Here is a 23179-nt window from a genome sequence, read left to right as displayed (position 1 = left end):
CGGGCGCCTCCACCTGCGGCGCGGGGCCACGGCCCGGCCCGGCCCCGCCGCTCGCGCGGCACCCCCCGCGCAGCCTCTGCCTCCCCGGCCAGCAAGAGCGGGCGGGCGGCCAAGCGGGCCCGTCCCCCCCACCCCCGGCTGCGGAGGCACTGGCGACGCTCCGATGTCGGGGGCCGGGACCCCGGCAGCCCCGGACCGAGTGGTTCGTCTTTCCCCGAGGGGCAAAAGCTACCGTGAAGTCAGCCCCTGCTTCTGATGCGAAGCGGCTTCCAAAACCACAACCATCCTCTGTCTCATCTGCAAGTAACTCTCACAATACAGCTGCAAATCTGCTCGCACCGAGGAGGTCTTCAGTCATGCTGCCCTCTACAATATTTTTAGGTTTCCTACTGTAAATCTGACGAGTATGTCTCGTACGATAGCTTTGCTCTCGTTCTCCCTCTGAGCTTCGAGCTGCTAAACAGGACCGCCAAAATCCTCTACCTTTGCACCACGGCTTCCACTGATGTTCCAAACTTTCGTCGAGTCCGCTAAGAGCAGCACGTAGAGAAAGGGCTCTGATCCCTGCCACTGAAGTTAAAAATATGCTCCAGCGAACTAAACATAACCGATGAAGAGTTTGTTCAAATATGTTGCACTGGAAACTTTTCCAATCTGTTTAGGTTTCTCACCAGCACTGGAAGGCGCCTCCTCTATCGTTAGGAACAGAGTGCCCTCTGCTGAAACCAGCCTGCAGAGCCCGGCACCGGCAGCCCCGAGAGAGCCGCACGCCCGGCCGGGAGCAGCGCTGAGGTTGGCTGCGACCTCGCAGAGACACCTGCGCTGCCCGGGCTGCCTCCTCCGTGCCTCTGGAACTCACGGGCTGCTCTGTCTCAGGTGCGCCCTGACACCTGAGGCAAGCTGCTCCTCCCAGTGTGTACATTATGAGAATAGGCTGTGTAACAGGCAAGAGCGCTGCTAAGGACCCGATCCTCTGTTTTTCTAATCCCTCTCAGCTGAAAGTGTATCCACTTTCTGTAAAGCTTGGCTTCCCATCCATTTCAGTTGCCACAGTTACTTAAACAGTCCTTTCACTGTGCCATCAGTTATAACCCTGTAATTGTTATCTTCCAAAATGGCATACCCATGCAGATAGCATATACTTCAGACTTGATCACAGGTGATTTTAAAGCTAGAATTTAGTCATTAGATCATCTAATGTAGAAAATACATTTTCCTTTCCCAAAACCATGGTGATGAAGCTGACCCTCAAAACCTGCCATCTTAGGAATGTACACAGCTGGCACCATCCTTACTCAGAATATTTCTTCTCTTAAAATTAATATATGCAAGTGCTAGAAACGTGTGTTCATCTGCAATAAATTTGAGTGTAGAAAAATTGTGTACTAGAAAGCAGCCTAGCTGACATCCAATTCAGCAACTCAAGCGAGGCTGCTGTTTACACACACACACACACACACACTTAATTCCTCATGTGAACCTGGTCCCGGGTTAGAGATTCTATGTCTGAATTTTTACAGCACATAAGAAAATGGAGATAAGCAGCCACAAGCATTAGCCCCCAGGGAGATTTCAGAAAGCAGCATTACAGTAAACAACACAAGTACCTTGTGGTACCTACCTCGGAAAGTAGAGATCAGGAAGGTCTTACCCCAGCTGCTGAACTTACTTGAGTGTTGTTAATACCATTCTCTCCCACAATCCATGGTCTGTTTTTGTTACACTGAAATCATCCTTTTCGCAAGGGAGATGAGCTCCCAGAAAATAACAGTATTTGGAGCACAAAAACAGCTTTAGCCTACTACCAGAAATTACACAGGGTTTTGGACAGCACTTTCCTATGTGAAAACAGGGCATTTTCCTGTGTGAATCTCATTCTCATTGAATGCTGATTTGTGTTCTCCTTTATCTAATTTAATTTCTTCACCTCAGCCTCACGTTATGCTCCTGCCACTTCACTCTTTTCTCTCTAGACTTCCAGTGAATCTAGAAGCTTTGAAATATTGACTCCTGTTGGAAGTCTCCATAACCCCTTCTGCTGAGCCAAGAAAAAACTGAATGACACTCAGGTGTCCAAGCAAGATGTGATTGAAAACAAGCACTTCAAAATTCACAGCACCTGCAGCTCCACAGCAGACTCCTTAGCACACACCCTAAAGTTAAAAGGGCCACAAACTTAGAGGTTCTGTTTGCTTAATTTTCATACCTGGAGAAGTTTGTCAGCAGTTCTGCAAAAAATAACTGACCATTCAAGTTTAAAATAAAACATCATTTTCTAAAGAAATACTTGACTTCCTTTTTGCTTACTCCATCTTGTCCATGTGGATTATAAACTCTTCAAGGCAGAATTTCTGTTCTTTGCCTATTACGTTATGTTTGCACATCCCTGGTCCAGTGTCAAGTGCTTTAAATATTACCTTAGTAGCAGTTTTTACCACACAGTCTTTTAATTCCCACTCATGCCACATTAGCCCAGCAGAGTCAGTATACAACTTTTGAATAACAAACTATAGCAAAACTTTTAACACTCAGTTCAGATGTATTTGTCTCTTGCTTTTAGCAAGGTGTTTTTATTCCACACGTGCTTTGTTTTTGCTGGTCTCTAAAATATGCATAACTTAAATTACATTTAAAATGACAACTCTAAAGCCCTTACTGTTCATAAAATTGTGAAATACGGACGTTTGCACTCATAATTTCATTGAGCACATAATGGCAATGGCATCTATCTGTACAGCTGGCACAGGCTCTCATGAGGAAGAAGATTGGAAATATGATGGTCTTATCCTTTGCTTTACACAGACTTAAGTGAAAACCATGTGTCATCACTATCAAACATAACCATGAAATATTTTGTAATTTCTTGATTTATGTCCAATTGTAACAGAAAATTTCAACTTGCACTCAACAGCACAGGCAGAAGTGCCAGAGAAAAAAGATTCTGCAAGATATAGCTGCCAAAGGGCCAAACTGAAAAAAAATTAAATCTCTGGTCTGGCAAAAAAACCCCTCTGTTAAATCACATGATAACCACCAAATTTCACTCCTTGAATATTAATAGAAAACATTCATATTTAAAAGAGAAACCCCATACTTCTCTATTTAGCTTTGTCCTGAAATGCAGGTAGACATACCACTTCAACAGATTCCACTTTATATATATTATTTCCCTGAAACAAGTTCAGCTAAGGAAATCAGATGATCACAAAGGCCATTCTTTCATCGCAACAAAAGTCTTTACTACTCAAGAGAAAATATGTTTGGCTAAACTACAAACTTAACATCCACTGAAACGGTGCAGAACAACTTTAAGCTCATAAATCAGCATTCTGACTAATGTATAGCAAAATTGGAAGTCTCCTGCAGAGGCCCCACACAGAAACTGCGTTTTGGTTCAACATCTCAAAGTTATCAGTAATAGAGCTGCTCCCAATTGATTAATGAAAGCAAAATGTTAAATTTCCTCTAACTAGAGTAACTAAGAACCCTGGCACAGTCTGATCAGTTCTTTGGCCCTGCATTGTATGTGCACAGGGTCCTTGTTTACCCTGAAATAACAAACCCTCCAGGGCAAAGAGCAATCACACACTGTCGCCCTTCACAGGTATGTTATACCCTATAAAGAGTAAAGCCTCTATCAGTATAAAGTTCAGCCCCAGCACCCTGTCTTTCGTTTCTTGGTGTTATGGAACCCATTGCATTCCATGTAGATCCTTGCCCTGGGCTTTGGAACCAGCTCCATCAATATAGTAAGTAGAAAAAAATTCTTGAGGCTTACAGAAAGAAAAACTACTTATGTATAGACCTAAACACTACAGAAGAAAACTACTGTCTTCCTCTCAGTTTGTGTTCAAATGACTCCAGAATTAACCAAAAACAATATATTCAAATGGTCACTATTTCAAGTATTTGAATAAATATTTGTCCTTTCTTGTCTGTCATATTCCTTTGGTGCTTAAGCAAAACAACTTGTGGCTCATTTGCATATTTATGATCCTATACAGTAGGAGCAAAACAAACATACCTTCAAATGGCACAAACTTACTCTTTGTTCTAGTTCACAGCCTTAACTGAAATGTTAGAGTCAACATTTTGAGATAAACTTACAACACACTTACATGATCATTTTGTGGGTTTCCAAAAGATACTCTCAAAAAGATTTAGGTGATTATGTTGGGCATAATTAGAAATTATGGATTTGTATAGATAAAGGTTGAATGCAGATAAAGCAAAATGAAAAATTCATTGCAGAGGTAAAATAGTTTCAGTTTATCTACACGTAGCTATGTGTTAACAGATATTCTTTCTAGCTTGCAAAACAACATAACCCCACTGAGACTATGGATATGGCATATTGGATTCTTGAACTCATCTGCCATTTTCTTCTCATGCAACAGTGACAATGACCTGTTGTCCTCATTCTGGGATGGCACTCACTTCTGTGATTGTTAAAAATAAAATGTTATTGAGTGCTATGTGAAAGAGGCAACATTTGGTGAATTAACAGGGGCTCTGAGGAAATCAATTCTATTGCAAGTCATGAGCAACAAAGGTCAGCAGGACCTGCCCTCTCTGTAATGGCTCACTGGGGAAGAGCAAGAGCAAAGTAGGTGGACTGTGTGTGACAAGATGAGTCACTACATGTGACATGTCACTACATGAACATCCACCAAGATGGAAATGGAAGAGAACATAAGCAGCAAACAGGGAGAAGGAATCAAAATTTAAGAAGTTGGAAGAAATGCATGCTACATCATTGGGATGAATACTAGTGACACACACAGTGAGGTTATGAAGAGAGGATGAATGCACACTCCACCATGCACCTTCACACTGCGAGCCAGGTGCTGGGCACAGCAATACCAATATGCATAGCAACAGCTGCTGTGTTTGTAGCTGAGAGCAGAATTTGGGCACTGGCAGCTGGAAACCAGGACAGCCTAAGCCAGAGACTTGCCCAGTGTCACCTACAAAATACTATTATCTGGTGTATTTTCTACATTTCATATTCTACTAAACAAAATCTGTTATTTACGTTTGCATCTCGTAAGGCCACAAATAGATTAATTTTTTCCTCTGTTACCAACTTATAGAAGGAACTGTCTGCTGTTCCAAAGCAGACAAAAGCCACTATAAGCCAACTGACTTGTACTGCTTAATTTAACCAGGCAAATAGAGGCATAGGCTGCAGTACTGCAGAGGAGGGTCATTTGTGCAGTGACATGTTCTGCAAAGGCCTTTCCCATCTCTGTGTACTACCACCAATGACACAGAAACTGCCCTTTAACCTTTCTGGTGGGTGAACTCTAATTTTCTCATGGAGAAGTACCTAGTCTGGTACTGTGGCAACCATTATCAGGCCAACAGAACTCAATTTGTCCTCCTTAGCTCTGGTTATGTGTGAGTCACTACCAGCTATCTGTAAAGAGGCTGCTTAGGAAGGTGTTTATTGATACATTCCAATGCCTCAGAGTAATATAGTTTGAAACAATATTACTGCTATGTATAGTGACTCCTCAAAGTGTTATACTGCCCAGTGATGCCTTAATTTACTTCCAATGGGTATTTAGAAAGAGACCCTCAGGATTTACGCAGCAGATTAACATTCAGCAAAAAACACTAAATTGCTACAAAACTTTCTGTTGTTTATGCTGATTCTGCATCTATGCCTATGTTTGTCAGCAAAAAAAATGTCACAATAGCCAAGCCTGACTGCTTACTATATACAGACTCAACTGCATTTAACCCTTGAAAAGTAAACGTGAATTCAAGCATTTTGTATTGGGTCACCAAAAAAAAAAAAAAAAAAAGTCTAGAAATTTCACTCACCTAAGTATTTAGCAGTCATTGCTCTAACAAACTGTCATCCAAGGAGTGGTGAAGTCCAGCTGTTTCCCAATGGACAGAAAGCCCAGTTAGGTAGGCAGGAGGGAGGAGACGCAAGCTGTGGCCCTGTCCCACTGCTCCTAGGTAAGACACACAGGGGGCTGTTGGGGACAGCCAGGGGTGCAAAGAGCCCTGGCAAAGGTACAGTAACCAGGCTGGTCTAAAGCAAGCCAAAAAATCAGTTCATGAGCCACCAGAGCCCACAGCTCAGCAAACCACAAAGGAGGTTAAAGGAGGGGAATTGGGGCCCAGGGCAGAGCTTAAATGGAGCTCCAGCAGCCCTTGGGAAGCAGCGTGGGCAGAAGCCTCAGCTGAGGCTGGTCAAGGTCGTGAAGGCTGTTGGTGCACTGGGAGCCCTGATAACATTTTGGGACCAATAGGGACACATTGCTTACACCTGGCTGCAATTAGTTAGAAGATACCTATGGAAAAGGATAACGAAATTTTACCTGACTTTTTCCTGCTTTTTATTGTATTTACTTCATTGCTGTATTCTTTTTTTCACCTAATTTCACCAACTCAGGATCAAGGGCTCATTAAGATACTTGAAAAAATCCAGGTTTTTTTATGCCAACTTTGTGGCATCTGCTAATAGCTTCTAAATCTCCCATATCTATATTTTACTGTAAAAGGACTATTTGTAGAATAGTTTTTACTGTGATTTAGTCTGGGATATGTACTTTTTCCCACATTTTTTTCCTCCCTATCTCTTAATCCTGGAATATTCTTAGTATCTTTAAACTTGAAACAGTAGGAAAGGATGGCACAAGCTTATCTCTGCAGGAATTCCTCAGCTATATTTATGGTCTAAGCAGTACAGACTATCAAAGAAGAAGTCAGAAAAAAAGGTCACAAAGAAAAGAATCAGCAACAGACTTCCATTATGCTTTTCTTAAGTTGCCTCCTTCTGTTCTCGCACAGGGAGAGTAGGTAAAGAACACAAAAGATAAAACTAGCTCAGACTATTTTTGGACTATTTCTTTCAGCTGTTTTTGTTTGCATTATTACAAAGCCTTGGCAGGCTAGAAAAATATTCTTAGAATAGCAGATTTCTTGCTTTGTTCTGCATCTGTTCCAAAACCATACAACGTATTTGAACAGCTGGCCAGTAACATGCAATGATCAAGCATGGCAGTGGCATAGGATCACAGTGTTCTTTGTAGAGGACTGAGGTATCAAAGCTGAAAGAAGCCCTCAGATGTACACATCTTGGTCTTAGAGGTACATGTTCAGATTTAAACTGTACTTTTTATTTTTCTTGAATTGAGATTTCTATTGGCAATGAAGGACAAACAAGTACTCATTATATCAAAATAAAACACTGGAACAGCTCTGCAGGAAAGAATTTCCTGGTGGTGTTGCTCGGACAAGAACCAGAGGAGCTCAGTCTGGCTCTGTGTCACTCCTATGCTGCACATAGCTTTAGAATCTTGAAATTATATCCTGGGTTTTTATACAAATGTGTAAAGATGGTCAGAAAAAAAAATCTTTGATGTGGATCCATACATTCTTCTATATCCTTCTCTATTCTGTAACTTTGTATCCAGAGGTATAAATGACTTAATTCTAAACTCCCCAGCTAAACTCTTGGGGCCAGCTATGTTGTTCTCCTAGGTTACCTGCCTGTCCACCTATATAAAGAAGCTTGAATTTATGACTACAATCTTCATAAAAATCTGTATTTACATTTAAAGAACTCTAAGATGATGCCAAGATTATTTTTCTGTGTATAATAATAAGCTAAGATCTTAATTGATGTTTCCTGTAACTGCTACAACAAACAGCGTAATTAACAGTCACAGTAATGTTCAGAGATTTTTATGCTCACGCTGAATGAGTTTCCTACAGCATCTGCTCTCAAAAATGTAAGTAAAAAGAATAAATTAATTAGCTGCTGGAGAAAACTGACAACTATCACCATTCACATCACTACTAAAGAAGTGCTGAAGCAACCTTTTTACTAAACACTGATTTTTATTAGATATAATTAGTGTAAGGCTTTACAGACTGCTTCAAACATTTGTCTTCATGCAGTTTCTCTTTCCACCTCTGTTCGTCCTTTTGCTCACACAACATCAGCTTTTAACCAGAACACTATATAAGTGGGATGGCTGACAGGAAAGCTTAAAAGGCCCACAAAGAGCACAACAAAAAGGGCTATTTTCATCAGCTGAACAATTTGCAAAAAAAAATCCCAAACACAACAGGCAGAGCACTGACGCAGCAGCACGCTGGAGTGTGAGCATCACTGCAGCTGCCATGCATTTTCCTTAAACTGGGATTTTGGTTTCGCCCCGGCCCCTTGCACCGGTCTGTGAGAACGCAGGGCTGCGGTAGGCTTTTCCTTCCCCGCCCTCTCCGGGCAGCACCATTGGACTGATAAGATGTAGCAAGGCACATGCGAAAGACAAAGCAGAAAAAAAACAAATTTAAAAAAAAAAAAAAAAAAAAAAAAGTGTTTTCTACAGGGCTCGGCCGGGCCTGGGCGGCTGCGGGGCACAGCCCGAGCCCTTTAAGCTGCCCACTCTCGCCGCGGGCCGGTGGCAGCTGGCGGCTATTTATACCGGGGTGGCGGCGGGCGCTGGGTGTCCTGCGCGGGGCGGTCCCGGCGGCGGCGGCGGGGCCCGAGCGGAGGCTGCCATGGCCACGGCGCTGCCCCCCACGCCGGCCAGCGGGAGCCGCTCCGCCAGCCGCGCCGCCGAGTCCCCGCTGAGCCCGGCGCGGCTCAGCCGGCTGCAGGAGAAGGAGGAGCTGCGGCAGCTCAATGACCGCCTGGCCGCCTACATCGAGCGGGTGCGGGCGCTGGAGGCCGACAAGTCGGTGCTGCAGCAGCGGCTGAACGAGCAGCAGGCGGGCAGCGACCGGGAGCTGGGCTGCCTGCGGCTCCGCTACGAGGCGGAGCTGGCCGACGCCCGCCGGGCGCTGGACGACATCGCCATCGAGCGAGCCACGCTGCAGGTGGAGCTGGGCAAGATCGGCGAGGAGCACCGGCAGCTGCACGTCAGGTCGGTGCCCCGGCCCCGAGCAGGCCTCCCTGCCCGGGGACGCCCCGGGGAGCCGCCTCTTTTGGGGTGTCTGCAGGGTGAGGGGAAGGGGATGCTTCTGGCAGGAGCCCGTGGGTTGTGGGAGGAGTGCGCGGTGATGTTGCGTGTCTGGGTCGTGCAGGCGTGATAACCCCGAAGGTGTTGCCCTCTGGGGTTGGAGCGTCTTGGGTTAGGAGACGTCCGGCTGCCTGTTCTGAAGGTGTGCTGGGGGCACGCTGCCGAGTACCTCCGATGCTATGGGGTCACATCAGCACCTGCCTGAGATGGGCATGGGGCTCCTGCAGAATGTGGGGTGCTGGGTGTCCTTCTGGGCTATGAATTCATAGCGGCATGGGTTTGGCACCACACCCGTGTTTACAAACACTCAAGATGCTGGAAAGGTTCTAGAAAGTTATGGAGCAGTGGAAGGAGTGTTTGTATGGAGTCAGCATGCATCTTTTTTGGGCTGTTTAGCTCAGACTTTGCCCAGAGGGGAATACAGAGAGAAGATAGTTCTGGGAGCAGTATGGCTTGACCTGGTCCAGGTTGGTACTGCTCAGAAGTTTTCCTAGTTGCTTTTAAGTCTCAGATGAGCTGCCTGCTGTTCTAGCTTGACTTTCTTGTAAGATGTGTATCCTGAGCCTGGAATCGTTATTTGTCTAGGCTTGCCAAGCCTGGAACAAAGGCAATGTAAGTGCTATCCCATTGTCTTGAAGGAGGAAGAGGTGTGTGAACAAGTGTCCAATCCCAACAAGCTTCCTTTATAGAAATACACAGCCTGCTAGCACTGCTAGTTACTGTAATGCCCCATTGTACCCCTAGATCAGTTATGGACTTGTAATAATTTGGATGTCCACAGGCCCCTTACGTCTTGTTATAAACCTGTGTCAGAGCAAATTTAGCCACCAGCTTCTTTTAATGCCTGGAGGTAGTATTGCCCCTTCACAGACTCAGTAGGACTCAAGTAGCTGTTCTAGTTAGGAATAACACATTTTTACCGTAAGCTTCTGTTTTCAGCTGCATAGTTGTTGGGCAGTCTCAGTCATGCTGGATTTTTGGCTCACAGACCTGTTTCGTAAATCTAACCAGCCACTTTGAGTGGACAGTGAGGAGAGGGGTAATGCCTGTTCTAAGACTTTTCTGCTGCTCTTTGTGTTTGTATAACTCTGGCTTTGTTTATAAAGCTTTAGACTTGGCAGCTATGCAATCCTCTAGACTGTTGGGTTGGGTTTTTTCCTTTACAGTAACTAGTTCTTAGAAGTGGTTAAATGTACAGCCCGTGGGAAATGATACCTGGTACCTATTGGTTTCTGAAAGGACTAGACTGAAGTCCTAATATTAATGTGTGTTGTATCTGGGCTGCCTTACTGCAAATGTCTCAGATGACTTGGAACAAACTTTGAGGCTATCGTGTCCTTATATATACACCCTTTAAATAACCTGGTGGCTGTTTAACTCTTATAGAATGAAATGTCACCAGATAATTTCCCAACAGCATTAACTCTTGGCTCTTATTAATCCCTGATTAAGAGACTCAAAGTTTTTGACAACAATAAACTGATTGCATTTGGTTTTTTCTTGCTACTGAAACTGGTGACTGGAAGTAGGCCAAAGATGTTTGGGGAGGAGGAGCTGTAGATAAGTGTATTGGTGGAATTCAGAGCCTCGGGAAGGTCAAAGCAACTGCAGTAACACAGCAGAGAAAGACAAGACCAGTTCCTTTCTGCACCAGGGAGTGTGGATGTGCATTTTGCTCCTGAACCTGCCAAACACAGTATAGCAACTGATGTTGTAAGAATGAATTCTGTACGTGCTGCTGACATCCTCTGGTCTTGACAAACTGGAGTCTGTTTCAAACATACCTGAAATCTTTTGGTAAAATTATTTAAATTCTCCAGATCAAGCATATGTGACATCCTGATTTACAAGGAATGATTGGCAGTGCCTCAAAGTTTTTGCTTGTAATTGATAGTCTGTAGGCCACTCTTAGCTCTGGAATGGTTGGTATATGGAATGTTGCAGAGTACTGTAACTGTCACTGCTTGCTGCACAGGGCTGTAAAGTGGTGTTCTGAACCCCAAACTTGGATTAAAAGGGTAGTAAATGCTCTTGTCAAAGAGAGACTTCTTAAATTGTTGTTCTTAAAGATGAAATGTCTTTCTCCAGGGCTTTTTGAAAATAGTATTTTTCGGGAAAGAATATCCAGGAAACCTGAGCCTGGCCATCAGATGCTTACATTGGAAAGTGGACTGTTAAAACAGATACTAATGGAATTTCAGTTTTGCACACACTTTGATTGCAGAATGAAATTTATATTATTGTAGGATGAAACAGTCAATATTAAGTAGTGTTATTGGCATACTTAATACTGTATCTAATACAGTAAGTGGTAGTGATAGCAGAGACTCCAAAAGGAGGGTGAATAATTAATACCTAGAGAAGAAAGATACCTGTAAATACTAAAACTACAGCATGTTATCTTGTTTTTCACTGTTAGTAGAGTTATGTTTTTCCTAGTCTGAGTAAAGAGTAAATGTCTCTGAAGATCAGGGCTAGAAAAGGCCTTGAGCAAGCACCTGATGTAGCCCCATGCCCCAAGCATGTGCTGAAACTGGCCATACCTGCATCCCTTCCAGCAGATTTTGTGTAACCCTTATTTTAAATTCCAGACGATGGAGATTCCAGAATATCCCCCCCCAGGCAGTGTGTTTCAGTGGTGAACTGTTAGTTTCCTCTCCCTAACATCTAACCCACATATTCCTCCCTGCAATTTAAGCTTGGAGCTCCCTGTCTTCTCCACAATAGACATGGAAAACAGATTCCCTAACTCTATGTAGCAGTCCTTCATGTATTTAAAAACTGTTCTGTCTCCTGTCACTTTTCTCTAGACTAAACAACCCTTAGTTTTTTCCAATCTTTCCTTGCAGCTCAAGCTTTCTAGAGCTGATCAATCCTGCAGAATTACTTTGGACTTTTGCCAGCTGGTTTCAGTTATCCACTGGAAAACTCATTGTACGAATTGACACAACTTTGCCACTTGGCAGAACAGATGTTGCCAAAATAAATTGAGAACTTCCTTTACTCTTTGTAATCTCAAATACGCGTTTTGAGCAGGGGCTCTGGACAGTGGGCAGGCAACTGCAGGGATTTTAAAAGTTAGAGCAGTCTGGGGAATTATCAGTGCGTTCTTCCCTGAGAGGAACTCGTTGTGGGCCCTTCTCGCACTCCTCCCCTGTGGTGCCAATGGCAAGTGAAGTGTGCTGGCCGTGCAGGTGGTACCTGCGCTTGCAGTACCTGGGCACTGGTCTGCAGATGGTCTCTTCTCTGCTCTAAAGCTCCCCTCGCCCTGTAACTCCGCTGCGGCGTGAGGGAGGGCAGGGAGTCACTCGCGGCGGTGGCTGAGGGGCTGCGGGAGGCAAAGCCCCAGCGGGGCCGCGGGGCAGCTCCCGGGCGGGCCGGTGGCCTCCGGGGCACAAAGCTCCCTGTGTGCTGCGGGCAGGACATCCCGGGGGAGGCGGAGCGGCACCGCCGGCGGCCTCAGCTACCCCGCCCCGTGAGGGACCAGCGCCGCCGGCCCCGGGCTGCCCTCACGGCCCGGCCTCCGCGGGGCTGTCCGTGAAGGCGGGTCCCGCTCCGGTCGCTGAGCGTGCCCAGCCCTCCCCGTGGAGCCGGAGGCCTGTGCCGTCCCTTCCCTCTCTGGCTGGGAATGCCGTGGAAAATAGCTGGCTTCCGCATGGGCTTCGCACAGAACGAGCTGGAAAATGGGTCAGGAATCTCTCTGGTGTAACAAATGATGCTTGTCGGAGGGCCCTGTCTGGTTTGTTTTGTGCTCTCACCGTGAGCCTGACTAACCTCTCCGGTGTTTAACCACGGACCCCTCTGAAGCGAAATACATTGAGAACAAACCCTCCCTCACCAGCTGCACTTAACAGCATAAAATTCTTCCTTGTAGGAATTCAAAAAAAGAAACTGATTTAAACGTGGCCCAGGCCCGTGTGAGAGACCTCGATGCCCAGCTAAACGCGAAGGAAGCTGATTTAGCAACAGCCCTGAATGAGAACCGGACTTTGGAGAATGAGCTCCGTGAATTAAAGGATCAAGTACTCAGTGTAAGGCTTGATACTGGAATCTAAACTTTGCTTTCACCCCTGCAGTTTTTGCTTGTTTTTAGTTATTGATATTTAAAAGCAGAGAAAGCCTGTTAACTATGACAGTGACAGGTAGACAAAAAGATTTCCACAATCTTGCTGAAAGCAAATGCTGCTAATGGTGGTTTCCTTAAAACTTCCTCTGTTGTAGGTACTTTTAATTCTATGACCATAGGATGTAATGTTTCTTGTTCTAAAGTCAAAGCAAGATGAAATGTACTGCTATAGTCCTTGTAGCATTCTCTAATACATCAGGGAAGTGCCTAGTACTGGAAGGGTATAATAGTTTGTCAACATAGACTATATTTGGAGGGGTTTATTCATTAAGTGTCAAAAAATTGTGTTAGAAGTTAAAAAGAAGTTTGGAATAATAACACTGGTAAAGGGGAGGAATATATATGGATAGTACAATTGATTCATCAGAAGTCTACTTTGAGGAGTCAAATTCAGCTAGTGAGATTAAGGGCTGTTCTATATTTGCCTTGTGGGAAATCTGGTCGACATAACAATTAAACAGGATTCTCTCTGTTGCTGATATTCTGGATCCCACTGAAAGAAGAACTTACACAGAGCAACCCACTTCACACACCCAGCATGTTTTGATTGCTGTGGGAATGAAGTTGAATGGCCTGTAACAAATTGGCTGCCTTAATTTGAAAAAATACCTCTTAATTCTGATAACCCTGTTGTCTTTCTTTTCTAGCTGAATCTGTCACTGGAGGATACTAAAAAGCATCTCCACAGTGAGATGTTGAGGAGGGTGGACCTAGAAAACCATATGAAAACTTTGCAGGAAGAAATGACGTTCCAGAAGCGCCTTCATGAAGATGTATGTTTTAGCTTATTAACAAGGCATCTTTTTAGGTGTCCATGATCCCTGGATGCACTTAAAGCCCATCTTAACATTGCTTTTATCTCTTAAAAGGTAACTAGCAACCTATGGCAGCCCATCAGCTCATAAAATCCACCTAGCTAGGAAGGCTCAGGAAAGTACACAACCTCATGTTAACTGGGATAGTAGCAATAGGTATCTGGAATATGAGAATTTTCAACTGAAATCCCAATATATCACTTTGTGTAAGTGCAAGTGCATATATTAGTTACTGTTAAATTATTCCAGGCGTTTACCTGAAGTCTAAAGTAATTGTAGAAGTTAAATCTCCTCTAAGCAACTTGTGTTCCCAACTTTGTGAGAGAGGGCAGTACATACAACTAAATGAATGGCTTACATATGAATGTAGACCAGCTTCCTTCTCACTGGTAGGAATCTCAAAGTGTGGTTTAAGTGACAGAGAATTCTAATTTCTCTAACTTTTTGAATAAAACAAGAATAGGTGAAGTAACAGTGCTTAAAGAAACTGAAGTGTATGTGCATGTGTTCTAAGTTAAAAAAACAAACAGAATCTACCTAGTTCAAAGAATTAGTCTTACAAATCAAATATTTACTACATTTATTAGTTTAAGCAATGTTGGCAGTGAGGTGGAAAAACAATAGCGAGGCAGCAAGGTGGATGTGCCAGACTTAATGGATGAGTAAGATATGCATAAATATGAATTACTGGGTACTCAATGATAAATCTGCTTCAATAGGACTTGTGAACCTGGTACACTAAATCCGGTTTCAAACTGTATTGCTTGTTTATTCTCTGAGAAATTTCTTCTCCTAGGAGCTCAAGGAGACCAAAAGAGCCCATGAGAGCAGGATAGCAGAAGTAGAATCTGGCCGTCAAAGAGAATTTGAGAGTAAGCTCTCAGATGCTCTGCAGGGGCTCAGAAAACAACATGAAGAACAAATTCAAGGTTACAAAGAGGAGATGGAGAGAACATTCAGTGCAAAGGTGAGTTTGTAAAAGGTGACAGTAAAACAAAGCTGAAGTTCTCTGCACCTTGACATAATTAAGGTCACACTGGCACAGACAGCTGACTGATGGAGCCCCTGCATTCTCTGCAGAGCTTCTTGGCATAAGTTGTCATGGAATTTCAAAGCAGTGTCAAATTTGACAGAGGATTTCTGCAAACATTTGATCCCTAACAAAACTGGTTCAAGCATAAATACAGGGAGTGATTAGGAAAAGTTGATCATATTTCAGACTTCTGACAGATTCAGGACCAAGGCATGTTGTTTGTATTAAGCAATTTCAGTCTTGAATAAAACCTAACTTTTCCTACACACCTACATACCAACTCAGGGAATTCCTTTGGATGCTTGTGTTTCTGTTTCCACTGAAAAGTCGATAAGTGCCTCTTGTAGGAGCACTTTATCCTTTCTTGGGACATCTCAAGATTGAGCTATTTTTAGAGGAACTCAATGCTGCTTGTAATGATGCAGGAACTCTTTAATAATAGACCTTCTGGGGAAGAGTGATAATAGTTTGATTTGTACACCCAATATCCTGCAGCCCTATGCTTTGACAAGCAGCTTCTAAACATATTCTCCATTAGTCTTCTGGAGAATCAATTTACTTAATATCTATACAATGTCCACTAACTGAAATACCCTAATCCAGCAATTTTTCACAACCTGATTATTACTTTTTCTGACATAAATGTCAAACTTGTGTAACCCCCCCAAAAGCAATATAGAACTTCCTGACCTGAACTTTACTGGTATCTGTACACTTTAGTAAAACATAACTATTTCCAGGTGTGACAGGTGAAAATTATTTGGTTCTCCTTCCTTATTTATAATACATGGTAATATGCAACTCGTAACTAACCGTGACTTATCCACAGATGGAGAATGCCCAGCTAACTGCAGCAAGAAATACTGAGTTTGCCAATGCTGCTCGGGAGGAACTGATGGAAACACAGAAGAGAGTTGATACTCTGGTATCTCAAGTTAATCAATATCAAACCCAGGTGCTGTCTTTATTTGTATAACCTTATAATTACTTCAGTTTACTCTCGATTCAAAACATTGGCCTCTTCTCTCTAATCTTCACTTATGATTTATTTTTTCCCCTGATCCCCATAATTTTAGAATGTTGCTTTGGAGAGCAGAATAAAGGAGCTACAGAACTTGCTGGATTACGATCGTGATCTCCATCGAAGGCGCATGGCTGAAAAGGAGGAAGAAATGGCACAAGCTCAGAAGCAGGCACAAGCACAGCTGGAAGAGTATGAGCATCTCTTAGATGTGAAACTGGCTCTAGATTTGGAAATAAATGCATACAGGAAGATGCTGGAAGGAGAGGAACAGAGGTAGGCTATGACGAGATCTTCATTATGAGAACTTGCTTCATCCAAGACCTCCACACTGTTTGTCCTTCAGAATGTGGAGGAGACAAGAAACAAGCACTAAGCACATCATTAGTAATTCAGTTACTGAAGTGTAATCTTCTGTAAATGGTATTTATAGCCCACATCTACCACATGTATAGTAAGATGAAGTAACTTCATAAACCCAGCTGATAAAATTCAAAGGTCCATTAAACATTCCTCAACTCTCTGAGTTTTGTGCTGCATCTCAGAGGTCTATCAAAGAACACTCAAGTTCCATGAATGAAGCTGGGAACTTGGATCAACTCCTGTCTATGCAGACATGGTATCTTGTATGTGTGGTGAGAACATGGACTCTCAATTCATGCTAAGAAGGGTCAAAAACTTAAAATAACTTTCACTGAAGACTTTGTCTGTTGATACTTTAAATGAATATTTAGTGCAGTTGTCAATCTTCTCTTATCAATACAAGCTTGCTCTGAACTTTGGGGCTGTCTTCCAAACTTAACAAGCCATTTAGCTACTCTTGCCAATAAAAGTAAAATTTTGTATTCAAGACCCTATGGAAAGCTTGTATATAGGAAGCTATTAGGCTTGGATATAGTGGGAGGGTAGTTGTGAGAAGAAAAAAAGCACATCTGATATTCAGGTGAACGTTATCTGACTCTCTTCTAGGCTAAAGCTGTCACCCAGTCCATCTTCACACAGCACAGCAACTCAAGCAGCAAGTCAGGGGCGACGGTTCCTGCACGGGAAGAAAAGGAAAATCAAAGAAACCAAAAAGAGGGAACATAGTGCTGCATTTAAGACTATTCAGCATGTTTCAGCTACTGGAAATATATCTATTGAAGAGATCGATGCAGATGGGAAATTTGTGAGGCTTAAAAACCACTCTGATGAGGTACTTTCATTTTCAAGTCTGCATTGCAATGTGTGACTGCTTGGGGATGGCTTTAGCTTAGTGACAGATCAGAGGCTGACCCTTTGGTACTGCAGGTGTTCTGCTCCCAGGGCTGTCTGGGAGGTGCTTTTGGGTGCAGGGGGTTTTCTTATGCAGAAATCTAACACCTTCAGCTGTTTGTCATCAGATTTAGGCAAGCACTATCAGAAGTACTACTGACCCTTGATGAACTAAATAGTGTGCTTCAGTAAATTAGATAAAGATGGCTTCGTCTTAGTCAAAAACACTTAAAACAGCTAAAAGGTTGAATAGAGTTGATGATATCTAATCTATGCATAGAGTTTATCTGGCCAATTAGCTAATTCTTTGACTAGTTTAGTTTGCAAATCCAGCACTATTAGAATTCATCATCAGGACTTCAAAACATGTGGCTTGTAGTTCAGTAATTTCAGCCTGAAATACACAGTGACCCATGAAGTTTTAAGGTGTTTTTTATGCATGTGTGTATATATACATATATAGAGTTAGTAGGTGGCCACGGCAAACTTCGTTTATCAGACTCTCCCTGGCAAAGAGCATCATGACCCCCCCCCTTTAATGGAAGGTAAGAATAGGTATGGCTTAACTTGACTAAGATTAATCCTAAAGCACAGGGAGAAAACATTGGGAAGTTTTAATGGAAATGTGGATGCTTCCTCAAAATTGTCAGATACTTGTATGCTACAGGAGGGGGATTAAAACTGGCCCAAGAGTCTGGAAAGAACCTTGTGTTTGAATTATATGGTGTTGGTCTCTGTAATACTCAGAGAAATCTCTTGTCCCACAGGATCAACCTCTACATGGCTGGGTGTTGAGACGACGTATTGGAAGTGTGGCAGATGTTACTTACAAGTTTCCTTCACAGTTCACTCTTCAGGCAGGCCAAGTAGTTACAGTAGGTACTGGGTTTGCAAAACTTCCTCAGATCTCTGCTCTGATGTTAGATGTCAGTAGAGATTCCTGTAATATGGAAAATATCTAGACAGGTACTGCAAGTGTCTAAAGAACTAAAGTTCTTATTTTATGTGGAGATGGATATGGGAAAAATCATTGCAGCACCTTGATCTGAAATTAAATTTTCTTTAAAGCTTGAACTGAACTTGGGTCATCCCAGACAGGAGTGTGCTCTAACAGAATCATTGTATTCTAGTTTTTTCTTAGGGTTTCCCATACTCCTGTGACTTGATAAAAGTTGTGCAGAGATTGTTACTAAAATCTTTAGCCTACTCCAGGTCAGCAATGCTGAGCTCATGATTTGTAGTACTAAGCTAAATATTGGCTCTAAAATCATACTCTAAGTACATGTACATGGTGATCAAAGAGCTGAACTCTACACTTGCTGCTCCAAACTGTGGAGGAGCTTGTTCAATAGATCTGTGAGCGACCCCAGGCGAGAGGCTCTTGCCCACACAAATTGCAGCCCTGAGCATGTCTGGGACTATGGCCTGGCTCTGTGACTCAAATGTTCTGTATGGCCAAGCAGGGCTACCTCTCCATTGGGTAGAAGCTGTTAACAGCCTTTTATGCACTGTTTTACAGTCTTCAGCTAGAAAATCTTTACCTCCATTCTTGGTAGTCCTGAAAAGAACTAATTTGCCAGGGATTATAGTGGCTCTGTTTCTCCTACTGGGTGTCTTTGGCATTAAAATACTTAATAATTATATTATTATATATAAAATATATATGAGTGAATTGTAATCTAACCACAGAAAAAGATTCTTCAGAAGCTCATGCTAACTCTGTTGCAGATCTGGGGTGCAGCTGCTGGTGTAAGCCCAGGTCCTAGTGATCTGGTCTGGAAGTCTCAGAAGTCTTGGGGAGCTGGGGATAATATTGGTGTTACACTCATTACAGATGATGGGGAGGTAAGTGAAATAATAAAACACTTCTACTGTCCTAATGCTAAACTTGTTTGTGCTTAATTCCTGAGGGGTCTTGGTGGCAATTCAATTGTATTCTAGGAACTCGCAGAGAGGAAGATAATGCTTGTACCCAGAGGAGAAGAAAGTGAGCAAGATGATGATTATGAAGAAATAACTGGAAGTGAAGTGGCATTTGCACCTCAGGTAAGCTGCCTGAAGTTTAAATACATACTATCAGCAGAGTCATTCAATGGCCATTTCTTTTCCTTACTAAATGAAAATACTTCTTCAAGTACTATTCATATCCCGCAACTCTTAATGTTTTTCTTGATGTCAGACCAAAAGAAGAAGAAAAAAGAAATGTTGTTTGGTTTCATGATAGTGGTTCCTGTGAGCATCCTTAAGCAGGTGAGATGGTGAGATCCATGCTTGTCACCTCATAGAAAACTTGCTTCATCAGTAGTGCTGCAGTCTCTTGTCCCACGTAGGATGTAGCTTGCATGGCTTCGCATCAGAAATGCAACTGAAGTTTTGCTTATTCTCTGGTTGAGTACAATCAAACAGCAGCATTAATTATTTGATATCTTATTACTGACACACTGAAAATTACAGCCTTTAATGTCCGTTTCACCTAAATACCTGATTATGAATTAACTTAAAAGCTGTTATCCTGAGAACAGAACACTGTGCAAACACTACCTACTTCTGTGGGATGAAGTGACTTACTTGACACTCCGGTGTCCCTGGCTTGCTTTTAAGATTACTTCAGTGTGAACTTAAGGTCAATAGACTTCAAACTTTTGGCTACAAACTTGCATCCTGTGCAAGACTCTCCAGCCCCTTCAAATGGCTTTTGACTGACCACAATATAACTCCGAACTGATGCATTTTGGATGCTCCTACTGTACTTTGATATACTATTAGCTAGCTTTAATTGCTGAAGTAGTCTAAACCAACTAATATGAGGTTTTAAGTTGGTCATAACCGAAGAGTTATAGACTGTTCTTGACTCAAGTTTGTTTGTATCTTGACCTGAAAGAGTACTATGGTACAAGGTCCAAAGCCTGAGAGCAAGGGGATGCTTAGCTAAAAACTCTCTCCTTCCTGCTGACATGTTAAGCTACCACAGCTCTTCCTAAAACTGATCCTACACAGTTACAAGGAGGAGTTGCATCTTACTGCACTAGGTCAAAGCTCCCACTACCCTTTCCTAGATATTTTCATAATGTATCTGTCTAAAAACTAACTTAAAAGTAACTTAGTATTGTCTTTCTGGGAAAAAAAAGTACCTAAACTGCCTGCTGTTTTTTTATTTTACTTTTTGGTCCTTTCAAACAGAAAATCTGGGTAAATATCTGTTACTATAATACCATGTGGCTTAAAGGATGTTTATCAGTCTTCTGACTTGCATGCACATTCTTGTAATATTTTCAGTCTCACTGAAGGATGGTGAGACCCTGTTAAAGAAGCTACAGAGGAGGTCTATAATGCTGTTCTGCCCTTTGGGCTCTCAGTGACACAAGCTTCTTTTCATATTCAGTGTAGGGCCTCTCCTCAAGGGTGGCTTCTTTCTATTTTAAAAGGCATTTTTTTGAGTTCACTAATATGACTTGTTTGGTAATCAATGATGGAAAGCAAAAGTAACTTTTTTCCTTACACTTCTAATCTGTTTTATCAGCAACTTTACAATACAGTTGTGTGCCATTTATGGTAAGAATCAATTCTAATACTTCCAATCAAATTTTAATGCCATTCCTGTTTGCTGAATTCCTATCAAACTTTGGACATTAGTAGCTATATGCTTCTGCTGCATTGGTAGTACTGAAATGGCTGCTTAGTAAACAAAAGTTAACTTTGTTGCATGCAGTAAAATAATGGAAAGAAGGCATGCTGGGCTTTAAAGGAAGGCAGGGTTTCCAGGCTTTTTTGCTTCTGCTTTTACCATCCTAATGAGGGCAGCATGTATCTGCATGCCACTTAGGTTCTGATGCTTAGGAACCAAGGTAGTCATGGGTAGTTTGATGGCCTTTCATTAAGGAAGGCACAGGCTCATGTATTGCATGGACTTAAAGACTTGTGTAGTACAGTTCATGTTCTGCCTCTTGAAAATCTGCTTTGCTTTATTAATAAGTAACTAAATCTACAAAGTGCTAAAAACCCTACCTGCCTATGTGAGGATCAAGTAGGTAACCAGCAAGACATATTAAGCTTGTACACATGCTAATTAGCCTAATGTTTTCATGTTTTCTCTCTGCAGCAAAATGAAGATCCCAGCTGTTCTGTCATGTAATGTGGACAATCATCTGAAAACGCCTCTCAGTCCCAGGTGACATAGACTATGTGTGTAGATATCTTCTGTAATATCTGGAACTTGGAATTCACATATTCCATCTGATGTCTTTGTGAGAAGCATTGTCCATAACATGATGGAATTTCCTACCTTCTGATACTGGACCCTGGCCTTGGATTTACTGGTACAAAGAGCAGTAGAATACAAGCTCCATGTGAAGTTATTTTTATTTTTACTTCTACACAAGGATCTGGTTTCTGTGACCTGCTGAAACAGAGGAGGGTACAGAGTTTACAAAGCTTCTAAACATGTGCCCTAGAAGGATGTTAAATACTTGACAATGAACAGGAGGCTGCCTCAGCTTTCTCAATATTCTGACATGGTGTTCCTCCAAAGGTAACTTCTCTTTCAAGCCTGAGTGGGAAACGTGGGACTGATCACACCCTTGCACCTTGAGCAAGTCTGAAGTAAAACATTCTCCTGAAGAGTGATGAGTGTCTGAAATGTTTCCTGCTTACATCCTGGTGCAGAAATACATAAAACTGGTCTAGATCATTTCCTAGAGTGAAACACTTTAGAATTAAAAGAAAGTTGTCAAAAATATTCCTGCCTGTTATTAAATGTACTGTTTCTATAGTCTAGCAGCTGGAAATCCCCATTTCAGTATTGTATGTTCCTAGATACACTGTATCACAGCAGAGCTGTGCCAGCCTTAACTTGGTCAAATGTATCCTATAAATGTGAAAAAGCATCTCATTCTGACAGAGCAGGTACTGTGACCAGCGCTGCTGGCACTGTTTGAACAGCTTTCTAAGGAGCTAGAGAGAAAAATATGCTAAGTCAAAAATCAAAACTAGAAAGCACTAACTGTAGTGAAAAATGCATCAAAAATGGCTGCACTTGGAGCCCTCCATGCAGGCTGCAGCTGTGTGTCTGTCCAACTGGACAGCTGGGGGAAGACTGTTCATGGACCAGTGTGCAATTCCCTGTCATGCTGTAGCTCTGTGCTCCATGGAAAGCCTGTCCTGGACCCTCAGGAGGGGACAGGCAGCCTCAGGGGCACTGCAGTCACTCTGCTCCCCTGCTGCCCCTGGGGGAAAGGAAGGGCTTTGAGCCACATGAAGTAAACTTCCACCTCAGAGCAGGAGGGGAGGGCAGCAGCTGAGCCTGCAGATTTCTCTCAATGCTGGAATAGTGTTTTGACTGTCTTTTACCTTGCCAAAGTGTTCAGTTCCAAATTCAAGACCTGCTTTGTGTTAGGATGCAGGTGTTAAGGTGAGGCTTTCCTTACGGTAGTTTAACTCCTATATTATTTAAAAGTGCTTTCTAATTTTGAGACATCAGGAGTACATGCTGGTTTAAGACTTGGATTGTAGCAGATCCAAATTCTTGTTCCATCTCAAACAACAGAAATAGCTGCTGCTCTAACTTTGCTGTATTTATCTTAGTTTCTTAAACTTTTTTAACTGTTAAAGATATTTTTCATGTATATAAAAGCAGTCTTGGATTTAAATATTTGCAGATTAAATAATAAAGGTCTATCTGTTCAATGATTTCTCTTGAGTGGTTCAAAAGACTTTGCAGTAATAAAACTGGTGACTTTAGGGACTGCAGAGTGAAGAAACCTTCAGAACTGCACTGTGCTCTCCTGTTTATATTTATCACCTACTTCAACCAGAGCTGAGCTGCTATGAGCTTAAGAGGAATCTTCAGTACACAGCTTGCCCATAAAATCTCATCAATTTGTCTTGTATGGAGAGCATGTTCCTGCAGGGCTGCTCACTTTGTTTGGTCACTACTACATTACTAAG

The 23179-nt window shown here is 42.6% G+C and overlaps 2 protein-coding genes across 7 annotated transcripts in view; one reads left to right on the top strand and one right to left on the bottom strand.

Annotated features, from left to right (window-relative positions):
- The window catches only part of ADAMTSL3 (ADAMTS like 3), a 179968-nt gene extending 173850 nt beyond the window's left edge, over positions 1-6118 (bottom strand). Inside the window, exon 1 of one of the 3 annotated variants that reach the window (XM_042039651.1) lies at positions 5830-6118. In XM_042039651.1, coding sequence (XP_041895585.1) covers positions 5830-5848 — 19 coding nt within the window. In that variant the 5' untranslated portion in view covers positions 5849-6118. Of the gene's footprint in view, positions 1-483; positions 564-5829 lie in introns of those variants that run through there. The other 2 variants (XM_042039647.1, XM_042039649.1) reach the window with 2 other exon arrangements.
- A 2393-nt stretch (positions 6119-8511) lies between these two features.
- On the top strand, positions 8512-22921 carry LOC121669986 (lamin-L(III)-like). Of its 4 annotated transcripts, XR_006017978.1 has the most exons (13): positions 8512-8891; positions 12862-13018; positions 13761-13886; positions 14725-14895; positions 15791-15916; positions 16038-16258; positions 16952-17177; positions 18004-18111; positions 18965-19081; positions 19178-19282; positions 19416-19486; positions 20757-20788; positions 21336-21394. XR_006017978.1 is itself a non-coding variant. In XM_042039652.1 (12 exons), the coding sequence occupies exons 1-12, from the start codon at positions 8527-8529 to the stop codon at positions 21406-21408; spliced, it is 1827 nt and encodes a 608-aa protein (XP_041895586.1). In that variant the 5' UTR covers positions 8512-8526; the 3' UTR covers positions 21409-22921. The 4 variants fall into 4 exon arrangements, 3 of the variants coding, with proteins under 3 accessions (XP_041895586.1, XP_041895587.1, XP_041895588.1); XM_042039652.1 differs by lacking the exon at positions 19416-19486 and having other exon boundaries at positions 21336-22921; XM_042039653.1 differs by lacking the exon at positions 20757-20788 and having other exon boundaries at positions 21336-22921.
- The last annotated feature ends 258 nt before the right edge of the window (positions 22922-23179 follow it).

The sequence above is a fragment of the Corvus kubaryi genome, unplaced genomic scaffold (assembly GCF_017639235.1).
Source record: "Corvus kubaryi isolate FWS band 111438036 unplaced genomic scaffold, C.kubaryi_AGA036_p1.0 37394, whole genome shotgun sequence".
Taxonomy (NCBI): domain Eukaryota; kingdom Metazoa; phylum Chordata; class Aves; order Passeriformes; family Corvidae; genus Corvus; species Corvus kubaryi.
This window is presented reverse-complemented; position numbering and strand designations above follow the sequence as displayed.